Genomic DNA, 19,148 nt, shown 5'->3' on the forward strand with positions numbered 1-19,148 from the left:
TTAGTTGGATAAGGGAAGCTCCAAAAAACTTCCTTTTGCATCTGTTGAATCTCAAATGCCTTTGTCTTAAAATAATTTTGATACCATCTCTAAGGTTCCAGATAGGTCCCACAGCAACTATAGAAAGACTGGAAACAGGGCAGCACTGAGGAGCAGGGGGCAGCTTTGTTGGCAGGAGATCTGAAAATATTCAAACCCATGAATCCTAAACTTTGAATCAAGGGTAGTATTGGTCCAGGTATCAACAAGGAAATGATAGGTCCGGGCCAAAAAAAAATTAGGGATTGGAAGAGAATGTAATTAAAGGATTATTTACCAAGGTGTAGGCAGGATATGGAGCAGGTACAAGGGGCTGTAGGAACAGCCTAGTAAGAGTTAAGCTTGTAGGATCCAGGGATGGGAGCATTTTCTGAACCCAGACAGGAAATGTTGTGTGGAGGTCACTGAGAGGGGCTGTGACCTTCAGGAGAGGGACTCAGTCACAGAGAAGGAGCTGGGAAAATACATATTCTGATTTAATCTCCTCCTTTCCTCAAATATCTCCCCATTGGCCAAGCCCAATATAAACTTTCAGGCATGAGAACCTGATTATGCAATTCACACAGGCCCTGGGACAGCTCAGGATGGATAAGGCTAGAGAGTAGATGTGGAGTAAATCTGGGGGAACAAATGAAAAATATCTAGATATTCAGAGAAAAAAAACTCTCTTCCCCATGTGGGAGAGACAGGATTCCCAGCTGCAGGCCAGCTGTGTCCTCTCCTTGCACTAATGAATTTTCTAGCACTACCCCTCTGAGGCATAAATAAGCTTAGGTTTTCCAACCTATTTTCAAAGAATTATTCATTCCCCAGCCACAAAATCCATTAGGGTTTATTGTTTCTGCTTCTTTCGGAAAAGGCAGGTAATGAGTAACATTGCACCACTGGGCACCGGATTGTTTCTCCTCTTCAATGTGCTGCCCCTCACCAATGCAAATGAGAAGTGCCCACCACGTGCTGAATCCTGGAGCAACTGCTGCCTGGACTGAGTGCTTTCATTAGTGGTTCACTCAAGAACTACTCATCAAAGCCCACCATTGTTCCCCTGGGTCCCAACACCATGAGAATGAGGTTACTTGGAACTGTTCTTAGGAATGATTTGCTGTTTTTTCTTAATCCTGGGAGACAACTACCCCAGTAAATAATTCTTCATGCATTCAAAGAGCTGAAAGCACTTGAGATTCCTCTCCCAACTTTAGCAGAACTTAACAACCATCTTGCTCTATTAACAAAAGAAGAGATGCCCTGGCTGGTTTGGCTCAGTGGATAGAGCGTCAGCCTGTGGACTGAAAGGTCCAGGGTTTGATTCAGTCAAGGGCACATACCAGGGTTGCAGGCTCAATCCCCAGTGGGGGGCGTGCAGGAGGCAGCCCATCAATGATTCTCTCTCATCATTGATGTTTCTATCTCTCTCTCTCTCTCTTTCCTCTCCCTTCCTCTCTAAAACCATTAAAAATATATTTTATTTTTTTTAAAAAAAGAAGAAGAAGAAGAAGAGAGACAATTTCCACCAAATCCAAAGAGGTTTCATTTTATGTCGGCAGAGTTTAAGAAATAAGGGAAATTCAAGTAAGAGCAGTCAGAGGAGAAAGCTAAGAACCTGGCATTCAGGGAAAAGAAATTCCAGGGAGATAGAGAATAAAATAAATTAGGGGGTAGAGAGGAGAGCTAATGGCAGAAAAAGAATAAGATTCATGCTTCTGGTCATTTCAGTGATAAGGTAGGCTTCAAACTGAGTTTTCATGCTATTAATACTGTGCAGAAAATCATTCAGATATTAAGTCCTGCAGCAAATGCTACAGGCCTTCAGGTGAGCCTTACTCAGGAGTGGACTCAGCATTTATAAATAGGAAATTTACACAATGTGCGGGGTCCTCTTTTTTAAAAAAATAGGAAAAAATCAAAATCAAGTGCAGGGCTTTGTAAAGAGCTTATACCAAGTGAGACCTGACACTTTTTAGTTTCGTAGTACATCCATGTCTGGCCATACTCAAATGTCTGTACCCCAAAGAATGCGCAAAAAGGAGAGGGGGAGGAATAAATAAATGTAAATATGAGAAAACCCTGCCTTCACAGATAAAGAGGAAATGAGAGGACATATACCATAATACGATTTGAGCAATGAAAAATAAATATAACCAAAATAATTTCTTCCTCTACACCACAGGGCAGGGTGTGGCGGAGACTTTCTGAAGGGTTAGCACATGCCTGAGGGAGAGAACAGAGTGTGCCTCCATGGACACATTCCATACGGGGTTGTGAAATGGGACCCAGCGAGGTCAGTAGTGGTGAGCAGTACACTAAGATGAGGACTTCTGAAAGGCATGATGAAGAAGTGTGGAAACATGGCTATTGCACAATCTTGCCAAAGATAAGTCATGGGGATCCTCTCAATATAATTAAAGTAATCCTTCAATTACACATTATAGAAGAAGAGAATGTATGAATTTCCCCTGAGCTAGAGAAAGAGAGGTGTTTGAGAGTGTCCCTGAAAAGCCACCCGTTTGGAATCCTCACATCCTGTCACTCATGACTGGGCACGGTGGCACAGAGGGATGTTCAGGAAGCTCTCACGGGATGGGCATGATGTGGAGCTCAGGTGACAGGTGGGAATACATGTGTGTACACAGGTGAAGTGCTTAGCATTGTACCTGGCATATAATAAAATCTCAAACACTAGATAGAAGCCATCACATTAGCTACTGTATTAAACAGTCAATGATAAAAACCTAATTTTTCAATAAAATAAGACTTTGATGAACATAAGTGATTCTACTACTAATGAATATACTTGAGTGCTATTTCACTCAAGATATTTAATGTTTATTCCAATTCTTTAGTGCTGCTTACAAACTCAGTGACTAAGAACAACAACCGTTTCATAATGTCTCGGGATTTTGTGGGTCAGGAGTTTGGGCAGGTCACTCAGAGGTGCTGAGCTGCCCTAGAGGGTCGAAGTGGCTCCACTAACATGGCCTGTGTCTGTGAGGACAGATGGAAAGCTGGGGTCTGTGGGACTGTTGAACGGTGTCTTCTGTGGCATGCCAGTCTCTTACAAAGTGGCTCGTGGCTCCCAAAATGAGGGTTCCGAGTGATCCAGGTCAAAACTCCAAGGCTTCTTCTGAACTAACCTTTGAAATCACCTCTGTCGCAATGATTTGATAGATTATGTCACTAAGACCCATCCAGGTTGAAAGGGAGGAAAATTCAACTCCACCTCCACACAAGAGTAGCAAAGAACTTACAGCCATCTTTACTATACCAGCGAGTTGATACATATTAAAGGGGAAATGTTCGAAATTGTCTCCAGACAGCTACCCACATGACTTGAATAGAGCTGGTGGCCGTGGATGCTTGGTTCTTAATGGGAAAACTTTCTGCCATGCCAAATGTTTCATCTGGACATTTGTTTTGGTGGTATATGGTTCCAGCCAATTGGAGAACTCATGGTATTTGAAATTCCAAATCCTGGGATTCCCCAGGAAGGCCATACTGAAGAAAGGAGGTTTAGCTGTCATCTTTCAGAATTCCAGGGGAGGTTCTCCTGAAAGTTTGGTACTTGGCACTCTGCTCCTAACAGAAGGAAAAGGCTCTCCTCAAAGCTCCCCACCGTCTCTCACCTTTAACCTCTCTCACCCATGAAAAGAAACAATAGTGCAGAGGAAATAAAGAAATAACTAAATAACTAAGTAAAGAAATCAATTCAAGTCTCTGCGAAGTAGTAATTATTCGGGTTATTAAGCCATTTTTTGCAGTATGAGTGTCTCAAATAAATGATATCTTTCCATTCATTTTTACAGTTGGCAAAATTACCAAATGACTATTGTTCACATTTGGATCTCAAAACAACCCTAAAAATAAATAGGAAATGTACTATCATCTTCCTGTTTTGTGGGTAAAGAAACTAGTCACTTGCCCAAAGTCTCTTGGCTGACTGAAGGCAGATCCGGTCTGGAACTTAGATCTTCCAGTTCTATACCAAGTCTTCTTTCAGCTATGCTGCTGCCTTTGAATAAGCTCATACATTTGGGCAAAATAGTATTTATCTAATTTCACATAAACACTGCATATTTAAGCCTTTAGAAATAATAACTCTGTATTTTGAAATGTATCTAATTTTTGCCCTAGACAGTTTGGCCTACAGACTGAAGAGTCACAGGTTCAATTCTGGTCGAGGGCGTGTACTATGGCATGCAGGAGGCAGCCAGTTGATGTGTTCCTCTCACATTTATGTTTCTTTCTGTCTTTCCCTCTCTTCCACTCTCTCTAAAAGATCAATGGAAAAATATCCTCAGGTGAGGATTAACCAAAAGTAAATAAATAAATAAGTCTAATTTTTGCATTTTTCACCTAGAATTTTATTTGCTCTTTCTGCAGAAATAACAATCTGCTTTTATAGAAAGTACACACCAAATTTTAATGTCTTGAAATATAGAGTGTCCCCAAAAAACGTATAAATGCAGTGTTTATTAAAATACATTTCATTTTCAAAATTGAGCTATCAGCTGTTAAAGTGTGTATACATTTTGGGGGACATGCTGCATACGACTTTTTACTAATCAAAGAATAAATTATATCATACTTAGCAAGAACATCATGGATTTCATTTTCCAAGTACTTTGCAAGCATCAGCTAATTAAGCCTCCTTATAGACGTCAGTATAACAGTTGTTTTCAAAATATCTCTTGTTTCCCAGCACATTTGTTCAATTCTTAAAATAAGAAGCTAAAGACCGGGAAATTAATTATATCAATGTGTGTGGCAAATACAATTAACTTATGAGACACAAATGCCCAGTGACTGGTTTGAAGGACAATGTGAAACTCAAGGCCTTCTACATTCTAGGTACTGGATTGTTCCATAGGGTCTTATCTTCAAAAATGCAGCACAGGCATCTGCTTTATAATTGAAAACTTGAGGTAGTTTCCCACTTGGATCATTCTAAATGACAACCATATTCTGTCTTTAAGTCTTGTTTTCAATTACCAGAGGGAAATATAAATAAACATGAGACCCCTGAAAATAGTTCCATCCTGGGACACAGTAAATGATCAGGGACCATGCAGAAAATGTTGGGGTTGACTCTCAACCCTGCACATCTGGCCACTGAAGGTCATGGGACAAACCCTATACTTTTTGTATGTCTTGATCTGTCTCTCCCATAGCTATGCCAAGATTCTCAGCATTCTATCTAGTAGCTCCTTTGGGCTAAAGCCATGGTGAAAATACCTCTTACCTGAGACTAGAAAGACATTAATTCAGGAACATTCTTATCTTCTAGGTATAGATGAGATGCATATAAAAAATGGAATTTAAATGCATGAAATATAAGACAAGTGAGTTTGTTTAATGAGTGGATTAAGTGTGAAAATATTATGTAACTAGGAGGCCTGGGCAGCTTGAAATCCCAAAAGGGAAAGAAGACATGAAAGGAGAGAGGAGAAAAAGTAAGGGAACACTAAAGGTTCATTTCCCTTATCACTTAATACATGGCATAGATGACTATAGTAATAGTACTGATGAGAGGCACCAGGCAGAGCAATGGAATAATCATCACTTATATGTTTACTAGAGGCCCAGTGCACGAAATCTGTGTGGGGGGAGGGGGAGGTGTCCCTCAGCCCAGCCTGCACCCTTTCTAATCTGGGACCCCTTGAGGGATGTCCAACTACCCTACTGGGATCAGGCCTAAACAGGCAGTTGGACATCCCTCTCATAATCCAGGACTGCTGGCTCCCAACTGCTCACCTGCCTGCCTTCCTGATTGCCCCTAACTGCTTCTGCCTGCCAGCCTGATCACCCCCTAACCACTCCCCTGCCAGCCTGTTTTCCCCTAACTGCCCTTACCTGCAGGCCTGGTCACTCCTAACTGCCCTCCCCTGCAGGCCTGATTGCCCACAACTGCCCTCCCTTGTAGGCCTGGTCCCTCCCAACTGCCCTCCCCTGCTGGCCATCTTGTGGTGGCCATCTTGTGTCCACATGGGGGCAACCATCTTTGACCACAGGGGGGCAGCAATCTTGTGTGTTGGAGTGATGGTCAATTTGCATATTACTCTTTTATATTAGACTAGAGGCCCGTTGCAGGAAGATTCCTGCAATAGGACTTCCTGTGGCAGTCTGCTTCCTTCCCTTCTCCCCTGCCCTGCTTGCTTCCCTCCCTTCTCCCCCACCCCGCCTGCTTCCCTCCCTTCTCTGCCACCCTGCTTGCTTGTTTCTCCACAGCTTCGCTCCCTTCTGCAGCGCTTGGCTTCCTTCTACACTGTCTTCAGTCTTTGCTCTGCGCCTGGATATGCAAATTAACCACCACCTTGGTTGGGTTAATTTGCAAACTCGCTCCTGATTGGTTGGTGGGCGTGGCTGGTGGACATAGCAGAGATGCAGTCAATTTGCATGTTTCTCTTTTATTAGATAGGATAGGATGTTACTTCAGAGTTTACAAAGAACTTCCCCATCTCAATGGCTCCTTAGACACTGGAAGGAATTGTCATTCCTTTCCTATAGATGAGGTTTGGAGACATTAAGTGATCGCTCAAAGTAGCATTTAGTACTTAGCAAAGCCAGGGCCCAAAGCCAAAACCTCTGAGTTCTAGTCTGCAGCATGTTCTGCTGAACCATGTGAGAACCCTGGGCTCTGAGTCCAAAGTGTGCGGTCCAGTTCTTGCTCACCTCGTACCCTTGCACCCAGAGCCAAGTAAAAATTTACATTCTCCAAACTTCAGTTTCTTATCATTAAATGTTATCTACGCTCCTTTTCTTATTGGATCAAATGAGACAGCATATAAGAAAATATTTTATAAACTATAGAATGCTATATAAATATAAGGTAGGAGTAGCCACGTCTGACTGGATGAATTTATATCTCTGGGGCCTTGTTTCAACACATCCTTACAGTTAAGCTTTTCTCTATATTTTTCTGAAAAAAATAAAAGAAAAAACGAAAGAAAGAATCCCTCCTTCTTTTAGAGTTAAACCTTCCACCTGTGCTTTAACATTAGACCAGCAAATATTTATCAAGGGCTTACTAAGATTCTATCACCTCACTTTATCTTCATCATCACTGTACAGGTAAAGAACTGAGGCTTAAAAAAAACTAAATAATTTACTCAGGATTATGCAAATTAAGTATTAACATCCAGGAAGTCCTGTTTCAGAGCCTATGTCATGAATTGCTGTGCAATATTAGCTACACAATGATTCAGGCAACTTCTCTGTTTTCCCCTATTTCAGATATCTATTCCTGCATAACAATCCACCTCCAGGTTAAATGGCTTAAAACCAACTCCCTTATTTGCACATGATTCTGTAGTCTGTACTGGACTCAACTGGGTGGTTCTTCTGTTGATTTTGTCTGGAATTACTCATGTGGCTCCAGCAAGTTGGGAGCTCAGCTGAGGCTGAGGCTGAGGCTGAGCTATCCCAGATGGTCTCTCATCCTCCAAAGTTCTCTCTGCATGGTTGCTTATCATTAAACGATTGAGCTAGTCAGTAGTCCAAGCTTTTTTATAGCATGGTGGATGGCTTTCACAGGAGGAAAAATTCTAGTGTGCAAGTGCTTGCCAAGCCTCTGCTGGCACCATGCTTGCTAATGTCCCATTGGCCGAAACAAGTCACAAGGCCAAGGCCAAAGTCCAGGGCATGCAGCCCAGGAGTTGTGGGTCACTGGGACAATCATTGCTTACCACATTTCCTCTCTTCTCCTGTATCTTCTCATTTGGGTTTCTTTTTTTCTTGTTTTTAATATATTTTTATTGATTTCAGAGAGGAAAGGAGAAGGAGAGAGAGATAGAAACATCAATAATGAGAGAGAATCACTGAACAGCTGCCTCCTGCACACCCCACACTGGGGCTGGAGCCCACAACCGGGGCATGTGCCCTGATGGGGAATCAAACCCTGACCTCCTGGTTCATAGGTCGATGTTTAACCACTGAGCCATGCCAGCTGGGCTCATTTGGGTTTCTTTTGCTTTCCCCTAAGCATAAAAAAACACTTGGATGACTACATTTTAATACAAATAAAATTTGCCTGTGATCACACTTTCCCCTTACTCTCCTTTCTTTCATAGACAGCCATCTTCACACCCACTGTCTTTACTTCATCACTACCTACTCCTCAGTCACTACAGATTGGCTACACCAACACTACTGCACCAAAACTACTCTCCCACCACTCCAATAACCTCTGTAATTCCCAAGGCAGTGGATAATTTCCTGGCCTTGTTTACTTTGACCTCTCTGGGACATTTAACACTCTTTTTCTTATGTGAAACTCCTGTCTCTCATCCTTTGTACCTTTAGCTCTTCCCATCCTGTGGACCTAATGGACCTAATGGTCTTTATTCACCAGGCTTCTGGCCCCTGCCCTCTGCTCTACTCATTATATAGCTTCTCATGCCCATAGCACCCAAAGTATATCTTTAACCCCCAGCTCAATGCTTACCTGTAGACTCACTTATTCAAGTATATCTCTACTAAAATTCAGGAAGTCCAAAACTAATTCAAAACCTGATCCTCCTCTTATAATTCCTTATCTTAGTGATTAATACTATCATTTACCCATTTGCCCAAATTAGAAATGTGATAGCCTAAGACTTCCTTCTCTTCTTCCAACAATATCCAATTGGTTATTAAATCTTATCTGTTCTGCTTTTAAATATTTTCCAGTGATATGCTGGTAAATATTTTTTAATTGAGATTATTTGAGTGACCTTAGTTAACAAAACCATACAGATTTCAAGTGTACAACTCAATATGCTGATGAATGTTTAGCAATCAGCTTTGGGGAAGGCTGGAGAGAAATTGAGCAGCATTTGATGATTTCATGGTATAATCCTCCCACTATGGATAATTTCAAACTACTAGCATGACATCACTGAGCAAAATTGGGAACAGATGCCCAGTAGCACATTATATAGTATTTCCACCTACAGAGTCAACAGGCATAAATAACCATAAGAGTAAGTAACAGTAAAATGCAGCATAAGTGTGAAGTGATGTGTTTTGAGTATTTATTTCTTTTGTTTGATATTATTAATTTAAGTATATGTGTGTATAATTTAATCTATACTCATAAAAGGGTAATATGCTAATTATACCAGGAGACCTTCCAGACAAAGCCATGGTGGCAGGGCCGAGGCAGAGGTGGTTAAGGGTGATCAGGCCAGGAGGGGAGGGCAGTTGGGGGTGAGCAGGCCAGCAGGGAGGGGCAGTTGGGGGCAAGCAGGCCGGCGCAGGCAGAGTGGTTAGGGGCGATCAGGCAGGCAAGCAGGTAAGTGGTTAGGAGCCAGCAGTCCCAGATTGCGAGAGGGATGTCTGACTGCCGGTTTAGGCCCAATTCCTGCGGGCAGTCAGACATCCCCCGAAGGGTCCCAGATTGGAGAGGGTGCAGGCCAGGCAAAGGGACACCTCCCCCCCCATGCATGAATTTTGTGCACTGGGCCTCTAGTTTTTAATAATGGCTTTATTTAATAGTCAACTAAATTCCTGAAAATCTAATAATTGGCTCTCAGGGGCCAATACAAACTGAATCTATTTTTCTCTTCTCCATTTCCAAGACCACAGCCAAAATTCAATGCTCTGACCACCTCTCACCTTAATATTGCCATTTCCTCCTATTAAGTCTTTCACTGGCCTATCCTCGTACATAACTTTCCCAAAGACCATTTCTAACATGCTACAAGCTTTTATTTAGACATGTTCTTCATTCAAGGGAAATTTCATTTCTATGCAAAGGCCTTGTTTAGACTAAAAAGCATTATTGAAAGGGACTTTTGCTATCAAATAACCCAGCCAGTCTTCTATGATCAGCCTTTTTTTCCCAACACAGAAAAATATTTATTTGCCACATAGGCAAAAACCTTAAACCTTAAAATGCTTGGAACTCCTTAATTCAAAGTAAACTCTGAATTTCTTCCAATACTGGTTTGGGGGTATTTGTTTGTTGTTTTTCTCCTTCCCAACATCTTTCTGTAAGAGGTAAATGGAGATCTTTATTTACAAGTGAGCGGGGAGAGTACCAGAACAGGAGCCAGGAAACTGGGTTCCAGTCCAGTTCCTCTTCTTAACAGCTCTTTGACCTTGAGTGTGACCTATAATAACCTTTCTAGGTCTGTTCATCTACTATATCAATGAAGTTGTTTAAATGATCAAATAAGATAATATCCCAGTTATAAATCTGTTTGATAAACCCAAGGCACTTCGATAATATAATCTGGTATCTGGTATACACCATTACTAGTTCTACATAATGTTTATTTAAAGGTATAAATGATGTAACACACATTTCACCGTTAGTACTCTGAATTTCTATTTAAGTAATGAGTAGTCATTTTCAGAGGTGGCCCTTAGAGGAATTAAAATCTCCAAGTGGAATACATGTTATTTTTATTAAAACTAGAATGGATTATTATTTAAGGTTATACATGATTTGAGTTTTTCCTCCATACTCTATCCCAAATTACCTTCTATGTGCAGCTTTTCTCTCCATCCTTCCAAAGCACTGTTCCCTAGTCCAGGTCTACCTCTTGATGATCAAATAGTGGGATAGATGAGAATGAGTTCTAATTTGTTTCTGACGTGATAAAAAGTCTGTGCTCATACCTACAACCTCCTTTTCTTCAATAAGAACTTTATTTGCTGTCTAGCTTGTGTAGCTCAGTGGTTGAGCTGATCAACTTATGAACCAGAGGTCATGGTTCAATTCCTGGTCAGGGCACATGCGTGGATTGCAGGCTCAATTCCCAGTCAGGGGCGTGCAAAAGGTAGTTGATCAATGATTCTCTCTCATCATTGAGGTTTCTATCTCTTTCCCCTCTCCTTTCCTCTCTGAAATCAATAAAAAATATATATTTTGTTGTTGTTGTTGTTGTTGTTAATCCACATCCAAGGATATTTTTCCACTGATTTTCAGAGAGAGTAGAAGGGAGAAAGGGAAACAGAGAGAGAGAAACATCGATGTGAGAAAGACACATCAATTGCACGTGCCCTGACCAGGACCAGGGATCAAGTCTGTAACCAAGATATGTGCCCTTGACCGGAATCAAACCCAGGACCCTTCAGTCTGTGGGTTGATACTCTATCCACTGAGCCAACCAGGTAGGGCAATAAAAATACATTTTTTAAAACATTTGCTAATGAAGTTAGAACCAAATACCTGTAGTAATTCCTATGCTTCCTAAAATAAATAAATAAGAATAATCCTATCTAATAAAAGAGTGATATGCAAATTGACCATCACTCTAAGACACAAGATGGCTGCCTCCATGTGGTCAAAGATGGCTGCCCCCATGTGAACACAAGATGGCCACCACAAGATGCCCAGCAGGGGAGGGCAGTTGTGGGCAGTTAGGGTTGACCAGGACAGCAGAGGAGAGCAGTTGGGGGTGACCAGGCCGGCAGAGGAGGGCAGTTGGGGGAGAACAGGCCAGCAAGGGAGGGCAGTTGGGGGGGACCAAGGCCTGCAGGGGAGGACAGTTGGCGGGGGGGACCAGGTCTGCAGGGGAGGGCATTTGAGGAGGACCAGGCCTTCAGGGGAGGGTAGTTGTGGGTGATCAGGCAAGCAGGAAGGGCAGTTAGGTGTGACCAGGCTGGCAGAGGAGGGCAGTTGGGGGAGACCAGGTCAGTAGGGGAGAGGGCAGTTGTGGGGGTGCAGGCCTGCAGGGGAGGGCAGTTGTGGGGGTGGCAGGCCTGCAGGGGAGAGCAGTTGGGAGGGACCAGGCCTGCAGGGGAGGGCAGTTGTAGGTGATCAGGCCAGCAGCGAGGGCAGTTAAGGGTGACTGGGCCAGCAGGGGAGGACAGTTGGGGGGGACCAGGCCTGTAGGGGAGGGCAGTTGTGGGGGGCAGGCCTGCAGGGGAGAGCAGTTGGGGGGGACCAGGCCTGCAGGGGAGGGCAGTTGGGGGAGACCGGGCCTCCATGGTAGGGCAGTTGGGAGGGACCAGGCCTGCAGGGGAAGGCAGTTGGGGGGGACCAGGCCAGCAGGGGAGGGAAGTTGGGGGGTCAGGCCTGCAGGGGAGGGCAGTTGTGGGCAATCAGGTCATCAGGGAGGGCAGTTAGGGGTGACCGGGCCAGCAGAGGAGGGCAGTTAGGGGCAATCAGACTGGCCGGAGAGCAATTAGATGTCGATAAGGCTGGCAGGGGAGTTGTTAGGGGGTGATCAGGTTGGCAGGCAGAAGCGGTTAGGGGCAATCAGGCAGAGGCAGGTGAGCGGTTGGGAGCCAGCAGTCCTGGATTGTGAGAGGGATGTCCGACCACTGTTTAGGACCGAACCCCAGGGGATAGGGCCTAAATGGGCGGTCGGACATCCCTCAAGGGGACCAGGGATTGGGCTTAAACAGGCAGTCGGACATCCCCCTAGGGGTCCCAGATTAGAGAGGGTTCAGGCTGGGCTGAGGGACACCGCCCCCCCTGCATGAATTTCGTGCACCGGGCCTCTAGTAAGTAAGAAAAATATAAATCAGATGAAGAAACAAAAATCTCTTTTGATTAAATGGGACAGATAAAACATATGCATATATATTTTTTAATTTATCTTTATTGTTGAAAGTATTACAGATGTCCTATTTTCCCCCATCAATCCCCTCCACCCCACTCCCATCCCACACACCTTCTTTTAAATATCCATTTAAGCATGTTAGCTTAAAATATTGAGGTAACTAGCAAACTACTCACTTTCTTTTTAAACCTCAAAGTGTCATTTAAAGCTCTGTAATGCATGTACGTATAAAACTATGATTGTAAGAAGTAATTTAAAAGAGTTGCCTACTATTTCTGGGAGTTTTGGAGATAGAAAATCTCTGTTAGCGATTAAAAACTGTATCGTTAATCTCAGTCAGAGTTCAGATTACCAGGTTTAAGGTTACGGTGCAAGAAATTGTAGACAGCCCACTCCTTTTAAGAGAGTTCACCTAGAGGCCAACTTACTTAGCCTGTTTGTTTCACTTGTCTCATCTCTAAACTGAACAAGTTAGTTTGGAATTAGCCGAACTCAAAAATGCAAGCAAATAACCAAAGTGAAACAGACCAGATACAAATGACAGCGTCCCTCGTACAGGACAGTCTCTACTCCGGTCTAGCCAACTGTCGCCATGAGACCCTGCTGTTACCAGGAGGGCCAATAGATCAAGAGAAATTGCGTAGGTGGATCTTTTACATGAACTCTCCAGAGTTTTAAGTGCGAATTTAAAATACACAGTGCCCACCAAACCAAACCCATTCTCAGGCCACCACCAACTCACAGGTTGCCAATGTGAAACCTCTAAATTAGGTGAACATTGGTGGCCCCTTGAGTGCAGTACAATGTCTCATGCCTAAAACTCTTCACTGAATGTGTGGGTTTCTTTACCACCAAAGAGACTTTTTTTTTACACCCTAGTACTTCACTTTGTGACTGCTGACTTCCCTTTGAATACTCGCAAGTCTTAAGACCCAAGATTTGCGTAGAGCTTTCATTCAAGGACACACAGTCATAAGCACAGACAGTTTCCACCAATACAGCTGGGCCAAAAACTCAAGGAGTCCTCACAGGGGCACAGTTGGGTCAAAACTGTCACTAATCTGTCTTTGCAGACATGTTAGTCCAAAAAGACAGCAATCACCTGTAAATACAAAGGACGGTATCAAGCTCAATATTTGCTAAGATTATCTTTTAGCCTTTCACACATAAGGAAACTTTACCCACCACTACTAATTCTCTTCTTGGTTCACAGGTCTTGGAAGCATGAAGACTGTGCTTTTTTTCCTGTACATTTTGGGAACTGCTGCAGCAATCCCGGTAAATTTTTTTTTTCTGTTATTTTTTTTTTCCTGGTCTGGGAGAGGCCACGCGCCCCCGGGTCTGGGTGAGGCCATGTGTCCCTGGATCCGGGTGAGGCCTCTAGGTCCGGGTGAGGCCACGCGCCCCTGGGTCTGGGAGAGGCCACGCGCCCCTGGGTCCAGGTGAGGCCATGTGTCCCTGGATCCGGGTGAGGCCTCACGCACCTAGGTCCGGGTGAGGCCATGGGTCTGGGAGAGGCCACGCGCCCTGGGTCCAGGTGAGGCCACGTGCCCCTGGGTCCGGGTGAGGCCTTGCGCCCCTGGGTATGGGTGAAGCCGGATCCTGGGTCCGGGTGAGGCCGTGAGCCCCTGGATCCATCCAGGTGAGGCTGGATCCCGGGCCCAGGTGAGGCCACGCGCCCCTGGGTCTGGGTGAGGCCACGTTCCCCTTAGTCCGGGTGAAGCCGTGCCCCTGGGTCCGGCCGAGACCAAACCAGAGGGAGTCGGACCTCCGTTACCACCATTTGTCACCGAGAGGTCACCAGTTTAATTCCTGGTCAGGACATATGCCCGGTTTTCGGGCTCAGTCCCTGGCAAGGGGCAGGAGGCTGCTGATTGATGTTTCTCTTTCACATCAATCTAAATAAATAAATAAATAAATAAATAAATAAATAAATAAATGCAATTTTTTTAAAAGAAAATGTTCTTATGTAGTGGCTTACAACTTTTTTGTTTGTTTTAGTCACGTTACATATTTTTTGCCCAAGTGAGGAATGGATGATTAGGAAAATTGAGATATGGTACTTTAAAAATATATATTTCTTTCAGTACTAACAGATTCTATAAGATGCCTTATATACTGGTATGTAGCTGAAAATGCTGATTATCAGTTTATTAGTCAGGAAATATGCCCAAATACGAAAGAGCACAGGAAGAAATAAATTCTCCTAAGGAAGCTCATCACATTAGCATGAGAAATTTAAGGAATTTGTATGAGAAATCGTGGAGGGCACAGCCACGCTCTCCAACAGCATTTTCTTCAAGGTCAAATACAACCTGGATGAGAAATGCTGAGTCTGTAATAAAAACAGGAACCAAGGGGTTAGGGACAGGAAATGGTAAGGTAACCACAAATCAGTTCTGAACTCATCCTTAGGGGTTTGTTCAAATAAACACACTGAAAATAGAACTAAAACATCTTTTTTTTTTTCAGTCACATATACTGGCCCCTCCATTCACACAGCAATAAATCAGCTGTACAAATCAAATCCTTTGAGACATATCAGCAGTCTCAAAATAATGTGAAAAATAAAAGATATATATATATTAAGATTACCACTGCATGCTATATATATATATATATATATATATATATATATATATATATCCATGGCTGGTGACAATTTGAATGTCCCCAAAGAGCCATATCATCCATCCTTAACCAAACGAAAGGATTTGTGTATTTTTTTTTCTTTTTCACCAAATGGAGGGCTCCTTTAAATAGACAAAGCAGTTTATCTGTTGTCCCTGCTGTCCCTCCCTCTCAGATTCGATCCCAGCTAGTGGATAGCTTCTGACTGACAGATGTGTCAGCAAAGACAAACGCCATGCCACCAGACCGGGCAGTTCTGAGGAAACAGAATTTATGACCACTGCCAAGAGTCATGTTTAAATAGTGTGGAGCTACTCCAGCTGAAATTATACATTGTCCTCGGAAATTACAAACAAGGGATAAATTACGTTCAGCACGGAAAGGGGCTCCACAGAACCATTGTTTTCCCCTGAAAATGTGCTTTGCTCTTGAAGCGGTTGCCGCTATGCAGACAGGCATCAAAAGCGCCTTTGAAAGAAGTGTTTGAATGACCTGCCTGCAGAGAGACACATTCCAGATGTTTCTTTTTTAGGACAACTTGTTTATCACACAGACCTAGGAAACGCTCAAAATACCTTCTCATAGCTCTATCTGTTAGAAATCTGGTATCATTTCCCCCTGCTGCCTGAGTTCTCCAGAAGTCAGTGGGCGGATTCTGTGTGGTTATAAGATTCCGTGCAGATATCCAGAGGGTACGTTGTTTAAAATGTAGATGTGAGCATAAGGAAAAAACAACTTCATTTTCAAGAAACTTCTGAAAGAAAATAAGCTGCCGTGTTCTTGTGCACCTCTTCCATTTTGAGGAGGGAAACTGAAGAGGAAGGGGGCGGGAGGAGGAGCCGTCCTCCTCTAAGAAGCCTAAAATCTCCTCCAGCCTTGGCTTACCTGATGCCCCTGCCGGCAACTTGCCAACTGGCTGCCATTCTTTCTCCTTTTCCCTCTTACAGATAGCTTCTTTGGAAATTTTAAAACATATTATCCTTCTTCTTAGTTGAAAAGATAATAAGAAGCAGGAGAGCAAACCAAATCTAAAATAAATCCTGTACTCCCACCCTTTCTTTCTATTGCACAATCAGCACTGCAGGACCTGCTAATGGAATAAAGATGAGTCCATCCAAATGGAATCTGAGTCTTATACTTACACCTGATCTGACATCTCTTTAATACTCATGGCGACTACCTACCTAAGATATCAGACACTTTGTATTATTACCACTGCATGCTATTGCTACTAGCCATAGTAATTTTTCACTTAGGTAACTCCTTAAAATTTATAAAATATTTTAATGTACATGACCTTATCTTTTTTATGTATTTTTTATTGTTGATAGTTTTACAGATATCTCCCATTTTCTCCCTCTTGTCCCCCTCTTCCCAGGCCCTATCCTCCCTCCAGGTCTTCACTACCCTATTGCCCGTGTCTATGGGCTATGCATATCTATAATAATAAAAACATAATATGCTAATTAGACTGGATAGCCAAACGACCTTCCGGACATCATTCCAGACGTCCTTCCAGACAAAGCTGCGGTGGCGGGGGCCGAGGCAGAGGCAGTTAGGGGTGATCAGGCAGGCAGGCAAGTGGTTAGGGGTGATCAGGCAGGCAGGCAGGCAGGCCAGCGGTTAGGAGCCAGCAGTCCCGGATTGCGAGGGGGATGTCCTACTGCTGGTTTAGGCCCAATCCAGGGATTGGGCCTAAACCGGCAGTCAGACATCTCCAGAGGGGTCCTGGATTGCGAGAGGGTGCAGGCTGGGCTGAGGGATTCCCCCCACCCCATGCACGAATTTTGTGCGCTGGGCCTCTAGGAAGTATATAAGTTCTTTGGTTTATCTCTTCTCATCCCCTCAACCCCACATCAAGGTATGTCAGTCTGTTGCATGCCTCCCTGCTTCGGGTCTTATTTTGTTGGTCAATTCATTTTATTCATTAGATCCCACAAATAAGTGAGATCATGTGATATTTTTCTTTCTCAGTTTGGCTTATTTCACCTAGCATAATATTTTCCAGGTCCATCCATGCTGTCCTAAAGGGTAAGAGATCCCTCTTTTTTGTAGCTGCATGGTATTCCATAGAATAAATGTCCTACAGCTTTTTCATCCATTCATCTACTGATGGGCACTTGACCTTATCCTGATATTTCTGCTCACTTCACCTTGAGAGATGACAGGTTAAAGAGGAACAAAACCACAGATAGATAGTAAATAGGTGAGTCAAGTCTTGAAGGGAGCTGTCTTATCTCAACTTCTCCAATCAGGTTTCTGACCTCTTATCTGTTTTTGTTGTTGTTGTTGATTCTCACCCAATGATATTTTTTCCATTGATTTTTAGAGAAAGTGGGAGGTAGAGAGGGAGGGAGAGAGAGAAAGAGAAACACTGATGTAAGAGAGACACATCCATTGGCTGCCTCCTGCATGCACTTCTACCAGGGCCAGGGATAAAATTTGCAACCCAGGTACATGGTCTTGACCAGGAATTGAACCTAAATCCTTCAGTGCATGTGCCAGTGCTCTAACCACTGTGCACACTGGCCAGAGCATGCCTCCAATCTTGCTAGAAGTAGACAGAGCCATCCATCTAGTGGAAATAATACGCCTTAGCTACTCTTCCCTACTAGACTTGGTGTTCTGTTCCACAGTTTTTTAATTAGTTGACATTAAATTATTTTTATTAAAGGATTTCTTGATGAATATCAGCTGATAATGTAGGAAGTAAACAAATATTGAATAAAAGGTTTATAGTCTTTATGCTAATTATCAGTGAGTAATTAACTTAAGCAAATGTACAAATGCTATACCCTATGGTTAACTTAATTTAACCTCAACTTCCTGATAAACAAACAATATTTTTCAACATTATAAAGTACAATTGCTTTGTAAAAGTTTGAAAAACACAGAAAGTAATTCCAAGACTCAAAATTCATTATTATTGAAACTCTATTTTCACCCAGTCTCTACATATATAACTTTTTCTTAAACATTACTGGGATTCTGTTTTCACTTAAGATTATACTCTGAACATTTGCTTGTATCCTTATAAATTCTAGAGAATATCTTTTAATTTATTTTTGAAATGAAGTGTATTGCCACTAATAATTCTATATAATAAAAGCCCAGCCCTAGCCAATTTGGCTCAGTGGATAGAGCATTGGCCTGCAGACTGAAGGGTCCCAGGTTCAATTACAGTCAAGGGCACATGCTCCAGGTTGCAGCTGGATCCCCAGTAGAGGGCATGCAGGAGGCAGCTGATCAATGATTTTCTCTCATCATTGATGTTTCTATCTCTCCCTCTCCCTTTCTCTCTGAAATCAATAAAAATATATTAAAAAAAAAAAAAAGCCTAGCAACCGAATGGCAGAACGACCATAATGACCAGTCAACCAGTCACTTTGCTGTGCACTGACCACCAGGGGGCAGACACTCAACACAGGAGCTGCCCCCTGGTAGTCAGTTTGCTCCCACATAGGGAGTAGCCACTCAGAGAGAGGGGGTCCACAGCCACTCAGCTGACCGGGATGAGCAGCGCTCCCACAGTGAGCTAATCCCTGCAGGCCACGCCCCCTCCCCCCACTTCACCCCCACCCCTGTACATGAATCCCATGCACTGGGCCTCTAGTGATGACAATAAAAGATAAACTAAAAATTTTAAACATTAACATCTGTACATGAATAACACAAACAAATTTTTTAATTTTCAGACAAATGCAAGGTTCCTATCTGACCATTCCCAACCAACCGCAGAGTCCTTGAGTTCCATTCAACAGGCTGAACTGTTAGTAACACCTGGCGACACTACGGTACCCATTTTAGGGGTTGAAGATGCAGAAGATGAAAAGGAAACTATAGTATCTGTAGAAGAGCAACCCAACAATAAGGTAAAAGTCACATAGTTATGCTAAGATAATTTCCAAATTCTCCAAAAGTTTCCATTTCAAAGCATGGCCAAAGGGATTATTTCATTCTCATCTCAGTTTAATTTTTTATATCATATCA

General features: G+C 43.1%; 1 protein-coding gene across 2 annotated transcripts in view; it reads left to right on the top strand.

The window, feature by feature from the left end:
• The window catches only part of SPARCL1 (SPARC like 1), a 64,242-nt gene that overhangs the window by 30,714 nt on the left and 14,380 nt on the right, over positions 1-19,148 (top strand). For both annotated transcript variants that reach the window (XM_028148271.2, XM_008143574.3), the window contains exons 2-3: positions 13,741-13,805; positions 18,854-19,030. In XM_028148271.2, the coding sequence (XP_028004072.2) occupies positions 13,741-13,805; positions 18,854-19,030 (242 nt within the window). The remainder of the gene's footprint in view (positions 1-13,740; positions 13,806-18,853; positions 19,031-19,148) is intronic.

This window comes from Eptesicus fuscus, chromosome 2 (genome assembly GCF_027574615.1).
Source record: "Eptesicus fuscus isolate TK198812 chromosome 2, DD_ASM_mEF_20220401, whole genome shotgun sequence".
Taxonomy (NCBI): Eukaryota; Metazoa; Chordata; class Mammalia; order Chiroptera; family Vespertilionidae; genus Eptesicus; species Eptesicus fuscus.